General features: G+C 39.6%; 2 protein-coding genes across 2 annotated transcripts; one reads left to right on the top strand and one right to left on the bottom strand.

Moving 5' to 3' along the window:
* Window positions 1–4,050: 4,050 nt before the first annotated feature.
* LOC106575136 (dual specificity protein phosphatase 19) lies at window positions 4,051–13,445 on the bottom strand. Its single transcript, XM_014151370.3, has 4 exons — window positions 13,047–13,445; window positions 5,914–5,960; window positions 5,659–5,811; window positions 4,051–5,432 (listed from the first exon to the last, which is right to left on the bottom strand). The coding sequence occupies exons 1-4, from the start codon at window positions 13,261–13,263 to the stop codon at window positions 5,250–5,252; spliced, it is 600 nt and encodes a 199-aa protein (XP_014006845.1). The 5' UTR covers window positions 13,264–13,445; the 3' UTR covers window positions 4,051–5,249.
* Window positions 13,446–13,536: 91 nt separating this feature from the next.
* nckp1 (Nck-associated protein 1) lies at window positions 13,537–14,518 on the top strand. The gene is given in 1 exon segment (NM_001140592.1): window positions 13,537–14,518. A coding segment is annotated over 1 exon segment (180 nt). The 5' UTR covers window positions 13,537–13,708; the 3' UTR covers window positions 13,889–14,518.
* The last annotated feature ends 5,740 nt before the right edge of the window (window positions 14,519–20,258 follow it).

Raw genomic sequence — 20,258 nt, 5'->3', positions numbered from 1 at the left:
GGTTGACAGTGTTGGGGGATGGGTAATGTATTGATGCTCGAGTGCCAAATCAACATTTGTCTTTGTTACTTCTTTCTTATTTTTGTATTTATATAGTTGTAAATATTATTATTTGTGTTCCAAATGTCTGAATAAAAATTACAGTTAGTGCAGAATGGAGCTTTTTATGGGAGGGGGGTTCGCCCAGGGAGCCATACAACCTAGAACCGCCACTGCCTACAGCATCCAATGTCACAGGAAAGATCATCAAGGACATCAACCACTCGAGCCACTGTCTGTTCACCCCGCTATCATCCAGAATGTGAGGTCAGTACAAGTGCATCAAATCTGGGACTGAGAGAACTGAAAAACAGCTTCTATCTCAAGGCCATCAGACTGTTAAACAGCCATCACTAGTACATTAGAGGCTGCTGCCTATAGGCATAGACTAGAATTCACTGGCCACTTTAAGGAATGGAACACTAGTCACTTTAATAATGTTTACATATCTGGCATTTCTCATCTCATATGTATATACTGTATTTACGTTCTTAGTCACTTAATGTTTACATATCTTACATTACTCATCTCATATGTGCATATACTGTTTTCTACACTATTCTACTGTATCTTAGTCTCTTCCGCTCTGACATCGCTCGTCCATATGTATATAGTCTTAATTCCTTCCTACTTAGATTTGTGTGTATTGTGTATATGTTGTGTAATTTGTTAGATATCACTGCACTGTCGGAGCTAGAAGCACAAGCATTTCGCTAAACCCGCAATAACATCTGCATGTGACCAATCAAATTTGATTCGATTTGAGGAGGTCAGGACCCCTATTTCTTAAAAAAAAACAAAGTGGATTGTACAACATAAAGGGATTTTTTTTAAATGTAAAGACAAGATCTTAAGAAAGGGAGACCTATGTAATTTAAATTTGATTAGAGTAAGGTGTTTTAGACATTTTGTAAATAATGTATCTAGGTAAGCAAAATGTATAAAGTAAGTGGGAATATTATGTTACATTGTATTTGACGTGGAACATTTTGTCTGAAACCATGATACTGTACCTCTTTAAAAAGGTGCAATATGCAGAAATCTCTTCGCCATTTCCTGGTTGATTCTAATATAGTTTGCCTATTGTCAGTTTGTGACAAAACAAGCAATGTCTAATGTAGAGAATCATTGTACCATCTAAAATACTGTGAAATATATTTTCTATAACCAAAAATATTGTATTTTCAGCTGTTTGAAGCTGATGTACAAAACCGAAAGTAAAAGAAGCAAAAACAAAACTTAAGAACGGGAAGCATAGAAATAGCACACACAGGATAGATCTACCACTTCTTAGACTTGCTTTCAAGGAGTGACAGATCTAACTCACATTTCTCTGTGAATTTGGTAGGGTTGCCCATAGTTACATATTGCATCTTTAAAGAAAATGCCTAGTCCCATTTCAGGAAAAAAACAAACATCCTAGACTATTATTTAAATCCTAAATCAAAGGTAGCATGAGTCAGAATTCCATGAATTAAATATCACAGGCAACATGTAATAATTTCTCATCCCCCCAGAAATAGCCATAATGGGATGGGTCAATTATTCTTCATGCACTCATGACGTGTCAACTCCTGAGCTAAGAGATATCTTGATTGCATGTCTTTTGTTTGAGCAAAACACGACAGCGAGGGTCCAACGCAGTGGATAGGGGACCACAGCAAGTTTCCCTGTATTTGGACGGGAAAAAGCTGTGAAGCGAGCTGTAATGTATTGCATGTGCCTGTTAGGTGAAAATGTGTCTACACTGAATGTACAAAACATCCAGAACACCTTCCTAATATTGAGTAGGCTGTTTGAGAGGTGTGAATCCTAATTAACCCATTTAATGTGAGTACATCTGTTGTTGAAGTACAGTAGCTCAATGAAGCTACAGTACTCTAGCAGTAGTCAAGCTACTTATGATGAAAGCATAGTTAATGCATAGGTGAAATTTGCATTTGAATTTCCTGTCTTTTTCGGCTTCAGACAAAAGCTAATATTTCACTTACAACATATTCTTCTTTTCACGGAAGGTGAGTTCTTTTCATGGAAGGTCTGATAATAGCACAAGTCCTGCCTTGAAACATTACTGTGCATTATAACTATTTGAAATGCCGTAAAACAACATGGGTGTCAATGGCAGCCTAAAGTGGTTGGTTTTCAAAATGGTACAGCTCTTTAACAGTTTAAGCTACAGAGATCTTACAACTACATAACTATTTTATGAACTACACTGAACACAAATAAACACAACATGTAAAGTGTTGGTCCCATGTTTCATGAGCTGAAATAAAAGATCGCAGAAATTTTCCTTAAGAACACATTTTGTGCATCAATGTGTTTACATCCCTGTTAGTGAGCATTTCTCCCCTGCCAAGATAATCCATCCACTTGACAGATGTGGCATATCAAGTGGCTGATTAAACAGCACGATCATTACACATGTGCACCTTGTGCTGGAGACAATAAAAGGCCACTCTAAAATGTGCAGTTTTGTCCCACAACACAATGCCACAGATGCTTTTGAGGGAGTGTGCAATTGGCATGCTGACTGCAGGAATGTCTACCAGAGCTGTTGCCGGAGAATTGAATGTTAATTTCACTATCATAAGCTGCCTCCAACGTCATTTTAGAGAATTTGGCAGTACTGTACATCCAACTGACCTCACAAACGCAGACCATGTGTATGGTGTCGTGTGGGCGAGCGGTTTGCTGATGTCAATGTTGTGAACAGAGTGCCCCATGGTGACGGTGGGGTTATGGTATGGTCAGGCATAAACTACGGACAATGAACACAATTACATTTTATCGATGGCAATTTCAGTGTGGATGACGGATCACCAGCTCAAGCTGAACCTCGGCAAGACGGAGCTGCTCTTCCTCCCGGGGAAGGACTGCCCGTTCCATGATCTCGCCATCACGGTTGACAACTCCCTTGTGTCCTCCTCCCAGAGTGCTAAGAACCTTGGCGTGATCCTGGACAACACCCTGTCGTTCTCCACTAACATCAAGGCGGTGACCCGATCCTGTAGGTTCATGCTCTACAACATTCGCAGAGTACGACCCTGCCTCACACAGGAAGCGGCGCAGGTCCTAATCCAGGCACTTGTCATCTCCCGTCTGGATTACTGCAACGCGCTGTTGGCTGGGCTCCCTGCCTGTGCCATTAAACCCCTACAACTCATCCAGAACGCCGCAGCCCGTCTGGTGTTCAACCTTCCCAAGTTCTCTCACGTCACCCCGCTCCTCCGCTCTTTCCACTGGCTTCCAGTTGAAGCTCGCATCCGCTACAAGACCATGGTGATTGCCTACGGAGCTGTGAAGGGAACGGCACCTCCATACCTTCAGGCTCTGATCAGGCCCTACACCCAAACAAGGGCACTGCGTTCATCCACCACTGGCCTGCTGGCCCCCCTACCTCTGAGGAAGCACAGTTCCCGCTCAGCCCAGTCAAAACTGTTCGCTGCTCTGGCACCCCAATGGTGGAACAAGTTCCCTCACGACGCCAGGACAGCGGAGTCAATCACCACCTTCCGGAGACACCTGAAACCCCACCTCTTTAAGGAATACCTAGGATAGGATAAAGTAATCCTTCTAACCCCCCCCCCTTAAAAGATTTAGATGCACTATTGTAAAGTGGTTGTTCCACTGGATATCATAAGGTGAATGCACCATTTTGTAAGTCGCTCTGGATAAGAGCGTCTGCTAAATGACTTAAATGTAATGTAATGTAATGTAATGTAATTTGAATGCACAAAAATACAGTGACAAGATCCTGAGGCCCATTGTGAGGCCCATTTTTTTTAAGGTATCTTTGACCAACAGATGCATATCTGTATTCCCAGTCATTTGAAATAAATAGATTAGGGCCTAATGAATTTCAATTGAGTGATTTCCTAATTAACTGTTACGCAGTGAAATTTTTTTAATTGTTGCGTATTATACAGGGCACGTTTGAAAAAGTGACCTAGGTCTCAATATGCCTTGTTAAAATAAAGGTTAAATAAAGAAATAAGAAGAACTCAGGGAAAACGTAGGCTGTAGCTGTATTGACAATTTCGATGCAAGGCAGCACTCAGATACAGTTAACTATGAAAGGTTGCTTTCTTCATAGGGGGACTCCCAAGTGACGCTGCGGTCTAAGACGCTGATATCTCAGTATCACAACCGGCTGTGATTGGGAGTCCCATAGGGCGGCGCACAATTTGCCCAGCGTCATCCTAGTTTGGCCGGGGTAGGTCGTTATTGTAAATAAGAATTTGTTCTTATTTGCCTAGTTAAATAAAAAAATACAATAAAATTCATGGCCTCGTTGAAAAAAAATAAAAAATACTCCTGTATACTGACAGTTGAGAGCATATAGAATGCAACCAATATTCTATATTAGGAGAGAATATATTTCTCAACATTTGTATTTGAATCAGGCCAGTAAACGTAAATTGTCATCATCAATGCCAATACTTCCCATTCATTTTGATGTCAGACATAGCTGACAGTCAGTCTGACAAGGTGTCTATTGTCCCTGTATAAAATCTTATGCTAGTGATGAATCCAATTTCCCCTCTGGAGATCAATAAAGTTTAGGAAGTGTATATTTGACCGTCAGAAAAAGAAAAAAAAAGATTAGCCATAGTGGTTCGAAATTAATTAAAGTTTGGTTTAGGAAAGAGTGAGGTTAAGGTAAGGGTTAGGAAAAGGCATTAAAGTTCACATTGGTTTAGCGTACCTCCGCCATTCATTTTCTGCTGGTCGAATATAATTCAAAATATCAGGGCAAAAATCAAAACCACAGGAAGTGCTTAGGGGAAATTTGCATACATTATATCGAAGGAGAATGCTTATCAATACACTGAATAAATGTTTCAATGTTGTCCATCAGAGGGGTATACTACAAAGCAGGATCAATGAGTTAGCCAGCTAACTTTGATAAACAATGCTAAACTTACATTTTTTTGGGGTTGTTGAGTCAACTAGATCATTCCTATTTCAAGCTTATCTTTCTAAAAAATTAAAAGTTATGAAAGAATATTTAGGTAAGTTAGCTGGCTAACTTGATCCTGCTTTGTAGTATACCCCTCTGTTCCATTGGCTTCATAACAAACATATTTGCCTATGGTTTGTAATGATTTGTATTTTATTATTAGAGAGTCTTGCATGTTCAGGATGTTCGGCCTACATAAGACACTGCATTTATATTTCTTGTTTTGCATTTACATTGTGGTAGTTGCCTATGGTTTGTAATTCTTCAGTTGCTCATGAAATCCTGGATTGGGACGGATAGAGGGTCTTGCTTCCTTCACAACGGCAAATGCTTCATCAAACCCCAAACCTTCTCTGTACATGAGGTACCCAATTAATACTGAGGCAGCACGAGAGACTCCGGCATTGCAATGGACCAGGACAACCCCACTCTGGCGAAAATGGGGAAAGAAATATAAATTAACGACTTGAGAAATGTGGCAATAAGGTGTTACACAGTTATACAAAATATTATACAGTGCATAGGTTACTATTCATAGAAAATACCCTACCCACTCTTATTTACTTGTTTTTACTGTTACGGCAAATCCCAATTATTGTCTTACATGGTCAGATTCATTAATTTATACATGCACATAATAACCATTCTTATATTACCTCGGTTTTGGCTTGATCTATGAACTGTGAACATTCTTGGAGATATGAGGTGATGTCTGTTTCCGGAATATCCAGAATGGTCACTGTTTTATAACTGAATAGATCTGGGAAGTTATTTTTAACACCATAGGCAACGTTCAATACATGTGAAACCTGGAAGGAAGAAGTGTTGCGTTAGGGAAATGTATATTTGTTATTGTTTATTAATTTATTATTGTTTAATTGAAATGTACACCACAATAGGCAAGTTTTTACCTTAAATTTCTGCAAAGTTTCTATATCTTGGGCTGCGTCTTGGGATGCTGAAAAAAATAAAAATAATAATCTGTATCATCCCTTCACAATGTTGTAACAAGGCAGGCTACTATGTGTCAACTAGACAGTACAGAAAATAATAATTTAGACTGAAGTTAATGGTTCAGTGATTCACGCTTGTGTGATGAGTAACCTTGACTGAGACCTGAAGAATTTCATTATCGACCTGAGCTCATGCCTAAGCTTTAGCTCAGTGGGCTAATACAACCTACAGTCTTGTGGCACACAGGAGACCTGGGTTTGAACCCAGTCACATTCACAGCAGTTCTAAAAGTTGTCCCAAGTCCCCCTTAAAACACTTCCGGATATTCTGAGGACCCCCTACATCGGAGATCCCATTTTTAAAAGTAAACATTCTGCTCAATACTAATTTATTGTCGACACTCAAAATATGAAATTGAAAACATTGGAATATTTGAAAGTATTTAAAAATACTTATCTTCCAAATGTGAAATATTTTGGACTAAGTGCAGTTATTTTGTATTTGCTAGGTCTCTTTGCTTTTCCTAGGACCCCTGGTTGAGAACCACTGATATACACTAGGGTCTAGAATAAACACTAGGCAGGTTTCAATTGACCCAGGTTTATGTGACAAAAGCAAAAAACAACATTGCGACATGTGTAATGGAAACGGTAGACATACGAAACATTTTCTGAAGATTGACAAACATTTGATCTGTTCAACAGGAGGTGGATTTTTCTTTGGTCCAACTTTCTTTATTGCAACAAATGTGAACCGTGTTTTTCGAATATCTGATTATTGCTGAATACATTAGAAGGTAGGCAGGGCACATGATGTCATGCAAGCTCATCTCCACATATAAAAGTAAAATGTAACTAAATGTAATCCAAATCAAATCTTATTGGTCCACTGGTTTAGCAGATGTTATTGCGGGTGTAGCGAAATGTTTGTGCTTCTCGCTCCAACAGTGCAGTAAAATCTAACAAGTAATATCTAACAGTTTCACAACATATACCAAAAATACACGTAAATCTAAGAAAGGAATGGATTAAGAATATATATACATATATGTCAAAGCGGCATTGGACTAAGATACAGTGGCATAGTATAGAGTACAGTATATATATACATATATATATATATATATATATATATATATGAGATGGGTGATGCAATATTTACAAACAATTAGTGACTAAGATGCCGTAGAATAGTATAGAGTACAGTTTACACATATGAGATTAATAATGCTCAGTATCTTGCATTACTCAAGTGTATAGTGTTTCATTTCCTTAAAGTGGCCTGTGAAGCCTAATCTATGTCTATAGGCAGCAGCCTCTGATGTGCTGGAGATGGCTATTTATCAGTCAGTGGTGTAGTATAGAATACAATACAGTATATACATATGAAATGGGTGATGCAATATATAAACACAGTATATATATATATTGCAATATATAGGACCATGCCTCAGGACTACCTGGCATGATGACTCCTTGCTGTCCCCAGTCCACCTGGCCGTGCTACTGCTCCAGTGTGAACTGTTCTGCCTGCGGCTATGGAACACTGACCTGTTCACCGGACCTGCTACCTGTCCCAGGCCTGCTGTTTTCAACTCTCTAGAGACAGCAGGAGTGGTAGAGATAATCTCAATGGTCGGCATTGAAAAGCCAAATGACATTTACTCTTGAGGTGCGGACTTGTTGCACCCTCGACAACTACTGTGATTATTATTATTTGACCATGCTGGTCATTTATGAACATTTGAACATCTTGGCCATGTTCTGTTATAATCTCCACCCGGCACAGCCAGAAGAGGACTGGCCACCCCTCATAGCCTGGTTCCTCTCTAGGTTTCTTCCTCGGTTTTGACCTTTCTAGGGAGTTTTTCCTAGCCACCGTGCTTCTACACCTGCATTGCTTGCTGTTTGGGGTTTTAGGCTGGGTTTCTGTACAGCACTTTGAGATATCAGCTGATGTACGAAGGGCTATATAAATATATTTGATAATGCAGAAAATACACGAGAGTAAAGGGGCCTTGCTTTAACAAAGTTAAACATTTTCACTGTAGTGTCCAAAACATCTTTCAAGCATTCCCTTGGCAGCAAGAGCATCTCGGTGGATGCTGCAGTGTACCCAAGTGGCGTTGGGAGCTTCTCCTATGTCTCCCTGTCATGGCTTTTGCGCCATTAGTACAGATACCAACACATCTTGACCACCAAAGTCCATTTGATGTCACAAAGCTGTCCAGTACTTTACAAATATCCTCTCCTGTTGTCCTGGTTTCCAGAAGAGGATGTCTTGCTTAATTGACCCCCCAATAAATGTAACAGACATATACCAGGAGCAGTGAAGGAGCAGTCTGCCACGTCTGTTGACTCATCCAGCTGTAACGAATGTAATTCACTGGCTTGCATGCGAAGCAGTAATTGTTTCAAAACATCTCCTGCCATGTCACTGATGCGTCGTGAAACAATGTTGTTTGATGAAGTCATTGTCTGTATAGTTTTGGACTTTTTCCCCCAGCATTGTCCCAGCCATATCCAGGTCAGCAGGAAGAATTAAGTCCTCCACAATTGTATGGGGCTTGCCTGTTGTCGCCACTCGGTAGCTCACCATATCAGACGCTTCTAGCCCCTTATTAATGGTATCTGTTGGTTTTACTACTCGAAAGGCGTCTTTATTGTTGCTCAAAACTCCCGTGGCTTATTTTTCAAATTGTCATGTTTCGTTTCTAATTGTCTGCGCAAGAGTGAAGGTTTCCTGCAAGAGATTAACGGTTAATGTGATTGGATGTTAATTGTTTGACAAGGCTACCTGTATTTGACATTGTGTTGTTATTTCACTGAACACTAGATGGTTTAATTTTGGCAGTGAAACAAGGCTACTCAGACAAGAAAAAAACCTCAACCAAATGTTCAGTCTCATTGGAAAATATAAATGTACTGTTTGAAAATGTGAAGAAAAATAAAACGTACAAAAAAAGTGAATCACATTTTATTTGGTGTTCCCCCTACTGCATTGCGTACCCCAGTTTGGCAATACCTGTGCTACTGTGATGACACCACCCTCTCCTGCTGCACTACAATTACATGCATGAGTGGTTTTGACATAGGGTTCAGAGGGTCGGTAGGAAAAGATGGCGGAAGTGGATGCTGAGTTCAAGTCAAGCAGCGCGTCAAGATAGTTGGTGAAAATGAATGTTCTGAATGGACAACAGCAGTAGTGAAAACTGGAACAAAAACTGGAACAAAGAAGGAAATTGTCTAAATTCGGAGTGGAGAATGTCACGTCCTGGCCAGTATAAGGGTTAATTGTTATTGTAGTTTGGTCAGGACGTGGCAGAGGGTATTTGTTTTATGTGGTTCGGGGTGGTGTTTTGGTAAAAGGGCGTTTGATTTAGTATTTCCGGGTTTTTGGTTTATGATCTATGTTTATGTAATTCTATGTTTAGTCTAGGTAGTCTATTTCTATGTAGAGTTAATTGGGGTGGACTTCCAATTGAAGGCAGCTGTGTGGTGTTACCTTTGATTGGAAGTCCTATATTAGTTGGGTGTGTTTGTCTGTTTAATTGTGGGAGATTGTTCTGAGTTTAGCCTTGTCAGACTGTTTTATTGTTCATTTAGTTTGTAAATAAATACACACGATGAGCATACACATACCTGCTGCGTTTTGGACCTCCATTACTGACGACAACTGTGACAGATTCACTTTTTGTTGGGATGCGTTTGCTGAGTAAGGATGCATATGTGGGAAACCCATTTTAGATGTCAACTTGTGAAGTACGCGCTGGGAAAAGTGGAGTCTGTCAGAGTGACCATGAGCCTCAAAAGAATCCGGACAACAGAAGTTTTGAACTTCGGAATAGAGTACCCATCAAAGGAGTCATCTCAGGTGTGACAACAGATATTAAGGTTGAACACATGGACAAAAGATGTGCTTTTCTTTCAAAAACAAGGACATTTCTAAGTGACCCCAAACTTTTGAACGGTAGTGTATATCAGATCCCTACACAGGCTCAAGGGGAACCTGGGAGGGCGGGTCTTCCGGCGCCAGTAATGGGCCTCTGGAGTTCATTGCCACAGTTGTGATTGCGGCATAAAAGTTTTTGGGACTCAAGGATTTTACATCTGAAGATGTAAAATCCTTGAGTCCCAAAAACTTTTCTGCCGCATTCACAATAATGTCCAGTTTCTTAGATTTCTTTGAGACTTGTGCCGTACAGTTTATAACTGTGGCAATGAACGCCACAAAATCCACCTTAACACACAATGTATCTTTTGACTGGCAGCAAACATTTACTACAGCCTGTGGTGCGTCCACTACCATATGTTCACTAGCATCAATTGTTTTCTCAATTATTTTGAATCGCCTCCTCATAGGAGATTCGATTGACCGCTCAAACCTTTTCCACCTCAATCTCCTTCACCCTTACAGGGCACTTCAGGAAATCGGGATTATGATCCCCACCACAAGTGCAACAACAACGTCCTTCTACACACCATTCTTCAATATACTCTGTCCGTCTGCACACCCTTTGCTACATGGCCAAATCCTTTACAATTCTTACACTGCAATGGTTTGAGGACGAAAGCTCTTACAGCATATCTTACATAACAAAGCTTCATATGCGTGGGTATTTGATCTTTATCAAAAAACAGGACCGACAGACTTTATTTTTCCCCATTCCCCCAGCGGGTCAGATGCCGGGCATCAACCAGACCAGGAATTTTCTTCATTAAAATAACATCAAATTGATCAGAAATACAGCGTAGACATTGTTAATGTTGTAAATGACTATTGAAGCTGGAAACGGTAGATTTTTTTTTTTATGGAATATCTACATAGGTGTACAGAGGCCCATTATCAGCAACCATCACTCCTGTGTTCCAATGGCACGTTGTGTTAGCTAATCCAAGTTCATCATTTTAAAAGGCTAATTGATCATTAGAAAACCCTTTTGCAATTATGTTAACACAGATAAACTTGTTCTAATTAAAGAAGCAATAAAACTGGTCTTCAAACTAGTTGAGTATCTGGAGCATCAGCATTTGTGGGTTCGATTACAGGCTCAAAACGTCCCGAAAAAAAATACTTTTTTCTGAAACTCGTCAGTTTTGCGCGTACTATTTAATGAAGCTGCTAGTTGAAGACTTGTGAGGCGTCTGTTTTTCAAACTAGACACTAATGTACTTGTCCTCTTGCTCAGTTGTGCACCGGGGCCTCCCACTCCTCTTTCTAGTCTGGTTAGAGCAATTTCACGCATGGAATAGCCTTCATTTCTCAGAACAAGAATAGACTGATGAGTTTCAGAATAAAGTTCTTTATTTCTGACCACAAACTTTTGAACCGTAGTGTGTATATTTGTGTATATATACAGTTGAAGTCGGAAGTTAACATACACTTAGGTTGGAGTCATTAAAACTTGTTTTTCAACCACTCCACAAATTTCTTGTTAACAAACTATAGTTTTGGCAAGTCGGATAGGACATCTACTTTGTGCATGACACAAGTAATTTTTCCAACGATTGCTTACAGACAGGTTATTTCACTGTATCACAATTCTAGTGGGTCAGAAGTTTACATACACTAAGTTGACTCGGCCTTTAAACAGCTTGGAAAATTCCAGAAAATGACGCCTGAAGGTACCACGTTCATCTGTACAAACAATAGTACGCAAGTATAAACACCATGGGACCACGCAGCCATCATACCGCTCAGGAAGGAGACATGTTCTGTCTCCTAGAGATAAACGTACTTGGTGTGAAAAGTGCAAATCAATTCCAGAACAACAGCAAAGATCCTTGTGAAGATGCTGGAGGAAACAGGTACAAAAGTATCTATATCCACAGTAAAACGAGTCCTATATTGACATAACCTGAAAGGCTGCTCAGCAAAGAAGAAGCCACTGCTCCAAAACTGCCATTAAAAAAGCCAGACTACGGTTTGCAACTGCACATGGGGACAAAGGTCGTAGTTTTTGTAGAAATGTCCTCTGGTCTGATGAAACAAAAATAGAACTGTTTGGCCATAATGACCATTGTTAAGTTTGTCGGAAAAAGGGGAAGGCTAAATCAAACCACCTCTGTAATATATATATATATATATTTTTTTTTTACAGAGGTGGTTTGATTTAGTAATTTTTTTTTTTTTTCCATTTATTTTGTGTGTGTGTGTGTGGGGGGGGGGGTTGTGTATTTTGTCCCATGTTTGGAAATCATGTTTCCATCCCGCATATTAGGTAGCAGGATGCATAGAAATATTGGCGATTGCACAATTTATCGAAGATGAATACATAGGGCTCAGCCAGGAGTTGAAGGACAGTCAGAAGAGCAAATGAAATGGTAGGAGGGACATCCCAACTTCACGCGGTTTCCAATTTCACTTCCTACATCACACAGGCTCAGAACCAAGGCTATTGCTCTATGCAAACCATTTCGATCTATGGTGTACACACAGATCAATTTATAAGCGGAAATGTCGGTTGGAACGGGTACCAGTTTACATTTAATAGGATTATTCTAAATGACTACTGCTTTAAAAATAAATTTTTATAACTATAAAAATGTTTCTTTACAGGACAAGGATTGTACTGACTTTTGTTACATTCCCACAAGACACTTTTCTGGTTGGCTGGCAAGTTTCACCATCCAATTATTTAAGATCTAAAGTAGTGCAAATTTCACCATGGCACGGCACATGGCGATACATTGGCACATGATGATTATTTGAATATGGCAAATATTAGTAAATTATTGTATTCTATCCCACCCACTACACTGTTATTCAAGACATGGGGTGGGTTGCACCAACGTGGATTAACTCTTAAACTGGGTTAAAAATCAACAATTCATCTTGTTGCACCAAATTGTAAACCTAGTTATAAATTAAATCCTTCCTCTAATCTAAATTTAGTTTCACTTTAAACATAGATTAATTTATGTTGGTGCGACGTCATTACGTCCTGACGTTGTCTACACGAGACAGTTAAAAGGAAACGCTCGATAGAAAATAATTGTCGCATCTATTTTATATGCAAACTTTCTTAATGTCGACAACAACAAAATGTCCCTGGACAACTTAATTGAAATAACTAATGATGATGCCTTACAGAGCAGTAGAAATGGCCTGATAATGCCAACATGAAGATCCAAACTGGTATCTTGAACAAATCCACAGCCTGACATCCCTTGGTCCTCATTTTCGTGCATGTTGGAGTCGTCCATTGTTTCTATGTGCCGTCGCCCGAGCACAGTTGTCACAACAGTTCTTTGCTTTTTCAGTTTTGTTTTCGAAAATCCTTGAATTTCCTGTGCAAGTGAATGCATTGCATCTGTCAAATGGGTCTTTGCAAGCACAAATACCGAGAGCCGCTAATCTAGTTTGCAGCACATACCAGAAAAAAACGCAACAGTGTATTGTAATCCAATGAAGTGCTCACGTTTTATTGTAAACTAACGTTTTTCCGAACGCTAGCTATCGGGCTACCACCTGTCACAGTCATACAAATGGGAAATATGAACGGGATTGTGTCACGTGAACAGAGTCGTGTTGCAGGAAGCAGCCTCGTTCTGAGCGGGGGACAACACCTTGGTAGCGAGAAAGAAAAGTAGGGAGACAGTGGGGTGGATTGTGGGTTTGTTAGCTTTGATTATTTCCTTAAATGGACGAACTGTAACACTATAACACGAATTTTATTATATCAAGTATTTATTCTATACTGCGAAGATACAAGACACATTTTTGGTTTGAGGAACACCTTGAACAAGTAAAATGTCACGGGGGGCAATGCAGCCGAGCCAGCAAAAGCTGGCAGAGAAATTTACCATCCTTAACGACAGGGGAATCGGGATGCTCACCCGTATCTATAACATCAAAAAGGTAACTAAGATATGTCGGTGTTACATTCTTAAGTTCATAAATGTATATATACATTTATCCATTCTTAGGTAAGTAAATAGAAACCTGTGTTTGGTTCTAATAATATAACGTTACATGACTGGTGCAAAGCATCGGGAATGGTCAGGAATCAGTGCGAAGGCCTTAATGCTAGCTAGCCTGCTTGTAATGGTAGACAGACTGCTAGCTAATCATCCTCATCTTGTAGTAGCTAGTTAGGCAGAATGCTCGGGTGGGTGCATAGCCAGAAACGACATTCTGTAAAGTCTACTATGATTTCAAGAATCAGTACGTCTGTTAACACGCAACATGATAAGTGAACGTGTTGATGACAGCCATTTAGGTAGCATGCTAGTAGTGATGAGGGCGGGGATATTTTTGTTGATATCATTCTGACTATCGCAATATGTTTAGAGCAATTATTTCCATGATTGATCTAAACGAGTTCTCATGGCTCGCTCTTGTCCATCTGCAGCAGAGACATGGTGAGCAATATGTTTGGAACATCGAATCACAATGAAATCACAGTATCAAATCACAATACTGGGTGTGCAGCAAAGTAAAATACTGCAATAATAGACTACGGTATAAAACCCTCCATTTGGAGACTATCGCAAAATGAGAGCTACTGGGGTGTACATGATTTTGATCCAATCTTTATCAAGGTCTTGTTGAGCAGCTGATTAAAAAAAAAAATAAATAAAATGTTATGTGTTGTGTTAGCGCAGGGCTTGAGCAAAAGCCTGTACACCCAGTAGCTCTCCTGGATTGTTGGCCAGCATGCACCATTACAATTACAACCAAATACTCTGTCTTTGTTAAATAATTCCCTCATTCAATGATCCAGGTACCAAATGGCTAAGGTGGGTGACTTCTAAGCAAAGTAGCTAACTAAGACATGTTTGGGATGGTGTTGTGCCAAACTGGCAATACCAGTATGACAATATTTTTGAACGTTGTCAGAAGTATGTTGTATAGAGGAGAATCTCCGTTTTTCCAAGAGTGTCAGAATTATTTCTTAACACCCAATTTTGAGTGCTTGTAAGGTGGTTTTACAACCAGAGTATGCAGCATTGGTTTCATCAACTGTGCATCGTATCAACTTTGTCAGCCTTTTGCGGTTATACACTTGTGCCGGTGGAAAGTGGTTTTTTTTTTGGGGGGGGGGGGGGGGCATCACACATGACAATTATATTAATACATTCTAATAGTTAACTAGCGAGAACCAGCCAAACTACACAATGTTTTGAATTGAATCAAGCTAGTCTGTTGTATTATTTTACCCGCTGCTGCAATGTCTCTCTCTCTCCTCTGGCAACGGCCCACAGGCACACACGCAGGTGATGCACACACCTTGACTTTTCCAGGACTTTCATTGCTGACCAAAATTTGCCATAACTGGGCAAATGACTCACTAACTAGCAATGAATATCAACACGTGCACATGTGGCTAGGCACGTTTTGACATAAAAAAAAACTTGCATTTTTTGACTGCAGGATTGAAAGACCTCTAGTGCCTGTCAATGTAGGCCTACAATAATTATACTCTGATGCGCTCTGCAAAGATTGGGAGGACAGTGCGCAATACTGCACATCCGGAGAACATTTTGATCCGGTTCTGATCGGAGTAGCCTAATTGTTTGACATAGATTTTAACGTTATTTATAAACAACTTTTTTCTTTGTCCATATGGACAATCTGTAATCAGCTTCTTTTTTTTTTTTTTTTACTTGCCAAGCGGACAAGTGTTAATGTCAAGCTCAATGATTATTGAGGATATAACAAAAAAATCCCTCATGAGTTTAGTTCAACTCAACTGTTGTACTCTATCAGAACCCAAAATATAAGCTTGTTTTACTCCACTATTTGTAAACAATGTAATTGTAAAGAAACACTGTGGACCTATAGCCTCAACATGGTTAAAACTATCATTTTGATATCATGAATGGTCAAAGCTATGTCTGAATTTGAGTGGTTACATACTGTATCTCATAGCACAAAAGTATAAGATCTCCTAAACCTGTGTTAAACTACAGACCTTATTTTCGGCGTTTATCCATAAACATTAATTTCCCCGTAAGCTTTGGCCAAAGAGCCATGGTGGAGTAGTGCCTACAAAAATATGCCATTACTATTGCTCTCTATTGAATGGCAAGAAATGTTATGGATTGTATCTGTAAAATCAAAACCAAAGTAACATATCAAATAATAATTTGGCAGTCACTCAAGTAATCGAATACGAACGTTTATCCGGATATCCGAATGGACGTGTCCATCCCTACGTGAACTGTACTACGTTGGCTCTATTTTATTTTCATATTGTCATTTCCATCACAGTTCTAGCAACTATGGTGGATTTGTAACCTACAGTTCAGCTTGGCTTGGTTTGGCTGTAGGGCTATAGTGTGATTGAGGCAAAGTGAGCTGTTGGCCGAGCCGGTCACAGTCTTTCTGAACCATAGCGACAGGACTGTGTCGGAGACCAGTGTCAGCCATGTGATGGTTAAATTCTATTCACTCTCCTGTCTGCGAAGTGTAGGCCATAATCCAATTTACGGAATCAGGCAAACTGTCTTATTCACACAATCATGCACTAGTTTCGCTATGATACTACAATTGAAGTCGGAAGTTTACATACACCTTAGCCAAATACTTTTAAACTCCGTTTTTCACAATTCCTGACATTTAATCCTAGTAAAAATTCCCTGTCTTAGGTCAGTTAGGATCACCACTTCATTTTAAGAATGTGAAATGTCAGAATAATAGCAGAGAGAATAATTTATTTCATCACATTCCGACTGGGTCAGAAGTTTACATAAACTCAATTAGTATTTGGTAGCATTGCCTTTAAATTGTTTAACTTGGGTCAAATGTTTCAGGTAGCCTTCCACAAGCTTCCCACGATAAGTTGGGTGAATTTTGTAACTGAGTCAGGTTTGTAGGCCTCCTTGCTCGCACACGCTTTTTCAGTTCTGCCCACAAATTTTCTATGGGATTGAGCTAAGGGCTTTGTGATGGCCACTCCAATACCTTCATTTTGTTGTCCTTAAGCCATTTTGCCACAACTTTGGAAGTATGCTTGTGGTCATTGTCCATTTGTAAGACCCATTTGTGACCAAGCTTTAACTTCCTGACTGATGTCTTGAGATGTTGCTTCAATATATCCACATCATTTTCCTGCCTCATGAAGCCATCTATTTTGCGAAGTGCACCAGCCCCTCCTACAGCAAAGCACCCCCACAACATGACTTTGCCATCGTTGGTGCTATTGGGATGGTGCTCTTCTGCTTGCAAGCCTCCCCCTTTTTACTCCAAACATAACAATGGTCATTATGGCCAAACAGTTCTATTTTTATTTCATCAGACCAGAGGACATTTCTCCAAAAAGTACGATCTTTTTCCCCATGTGCAGTTGCAAACCGTAGGCTGGCTTTTTTATGGCGGTTTTGGAGCAGTGGCTTCTTCCTTGCTGAGCGGCCTTTCAGGTTATGGCGTATTGGACTCGTTTTACTGTGGATATAGATATGTTTGTACCTGTTTCCTCCAGCATCGTCACAAGGTCCTTTACTGTTGTTCTGGGATTGATTTGCACTTTTCACACCAAAGTACGTTCATCTCTAGGAGACAGAACGCGTCTCCTTCCTGAGTGGTATGACGGCTGCGTGGTCCCATGGTGTTTATACTTGCGTACTATTGTTTGTACAGATGAACGTGGTACCTTAAGGCGTTTTTCTGAGGTCTTGGCTGATTTCTTTTGATTTTCCCATGATGTCCAGCAAAGAGGCACTGAGTTTGAAGGTAGGCCTTGAAATGCATCCACAGGTACACCTCCAATTGACTCAAATGATGTCAATTAGCCTAGCAGAGGCTTCTAAAGCCATGACATAATTTTTCTGGAATTATCCAAGCTGTTTAAAGGCACAGTCAACTTAGTGTATGTAAACTTCTGACCCACTGACATTTTGATATATTGAATTTTAAGTGAAATGATCCATCTGTAAACAATTGTTGGAAAGATTGCTTGTGTCATACACAAAGTAGATGTCCTAACCGACTTGCCAAAACATTAGTTTGTTAACCTCTTGGGGCTAGGTGGGACGCTAGCGTGCCACCTGTGGTGCACTCCATCAACAGCAGGTGCATTTCAAGAGCGGCAAATTTGAATCCAAATAAATGTCAAAATTCAAATTTTTCAAAAATACAACTATGTTACACCATTTGAAAGATAAACATCTCCTTAATCTAACCACGTTTTACGATTTCAAAAAGGTTTTACGGCGAAAGCATAAATTTAGAGTATGTTAGGACAGTACATTTACAAGAGTTGTGTGTAATGTTTTGTCAAGTCAAAGACAGGGTCACCAAAACCATAAAACCAGCTAAAATGATACACTAACCTTTTACAATCTCCATCAGATGACACTCCTAGGACATTATGTTAGACAATGCATGCATTTTTAGTTCTATCAAGTTCATATTTATATACAAAAACAGCGTTTTACTATGGCATTGATGTTGAGGAAATCGTTTCCCTCCAATAACCGGCAGTCAAGTCAGCGTCAGAAATTAAATAATTAAAATTAGAAAACATTGGTAAAATATTATATTGTCATTTAAAGAATTATAGATTTACATCTTTTGAACGCAATCAACTTGCCAGATTTAAAAATAACCTTACTGGGAAATCACACTTTGCAATAATCTGAGCACTGTGCCCAGAAAAATACGCGTTGCGATACAGACTAGACGTCATGTTGGGGAGATCTAAAATCGAAAATACTATGTAAATAATCCATTACCTTTGATTCTCTTCATCAGATGTCACTTCCAGGTATCACAGGTCCATAACGAATGTAGTTTTGTTCAAAAAAGCTCATCATTTATGTCCAAAAATCTCCGTCTCGTTAGCACATGATGTAAGCCAGCCGGACTTCTCGTCATGAACGAGGGGAAAAAATATATTTCCGTTCGTTCAAACATGTCAAACGTTGTATAGCATAAATCATTAGGGCCTTTTTTAACCAGAACATGAATAATATTCAAGGTGGACGAATGCATAGCCTTTTATAACGTATTGGAACGAGGGTACCCAACATGAAGTAGCGCGCCAGGTGTCTAATGGGACATCACCGTTCCATGGCTCTTGTTCGGTCAGATCTCCCTCCAGAAGACTCAAAACACTTTGTAAAGGCTGGTGACATCTAGTGGAAGCAATAGGAAGTGCCAAAATATTCCTAAACCCCTGTGTTTTTCAATGGGAGAGGTTTAAACTCAATACAACACATCAGGTATCCACTTCCTGTCAGAAAATGTCTCAGGGTTTTGCCTGCCAAATGAGTTCTGTTATACTCACAGACACCATTCAAACAGTTTTGGAAACTTTAGAGTGTTTTCTATCCATATATAATAAGTATATGCATATTCTAGTTACTGGGTAGGATTAGTAACCAGATTAAATCGGGTACATTTTTTTTATCCAGACGTGCAAATGCTGCCCCCTAGACCCAACAGGTTAACATGACATTTGTGGAGTGGTTGAAACACTTAGGTTGGAGTTATTACAACTAGTTTATTAAACCTTCCGACTTCAACTGTATATATGTGTGTGTGTGGTCACAATAATTCTATTATAAAGGCTGTCATGGCGAACTGCAATATTAGTGTACTATTTTTTTTCTCAAGACTTGAGTGTCATTTGTAGTAAAGTCTAGGCAACAAATGACATTGGATTGCTTTCTTTACATTTTTCAGCTGTGAGGTAGGTTCACATTAACCACTTTTTATTTTACAGAGATTGATCATGTAGATCATATTCTTTGTTGTTTAATTAGTTAAAACATTAATTTCCCCCAAGCAGGGAAAAAGTGTCGCCTTTTGAAGCCCTCATGAGTTTGCATCCCTGATTTTTGCTTCTCTTGCATGCTGTTCTTTCTGCTTATCCACCCTACAACCCTCTAATCTTCCATGTCCTCAGGAAGCCTATAGGGTAGACGGAGAGAAGCTTACAGAGCACCCCACTTCTGGAGGTCAAGGTTCTTATTGTAGGGACAACGTAAACTACACCATAATTAAACTTCTTAGGGATCAAATTCCTTGAGCGGGATCGATTTGACAACATCCGGTGAAATTGCAGAGCGCCAAATTCAAATTAAATGACTATAAATATTTAACTTTCATGAAATCACAAGTGTAATACATCAAAATAAAGCTTATTTTGTTGTTAATCCAGCCGCTGTGTCAGATTTCAAAAAGGCTTTACGGCGAAAGCAAACCATGTGATTATCTGAGGACAGCACACCGCATACATGAAATTCATATTTCAACCAGACAGGTGCGCGACAAAAGTCAGAAATAGCGATACAATATATGCCTTACCTTTGAAGATCTTCTTCTGTTGGCACTCCAAAATGTCCCAGAAAACATC

This window comes from Salmo salar, chromosome 17 (genome assembly GCF_965601325.2).
Source record: "Salmo salar chromosome 17, fSalSal1, whole genome shotgun sequence".
NCBI classification, from domain to species: domain Eukaryota; kingdom Metazoa; phylum Chordata; class Actinopteri; order Salmoniformes; family Salmonidae; genus Salmo; species Salmo salar.
This window is presented reverse-complemented; position numbering and strand designations above follow the sequence as displayed.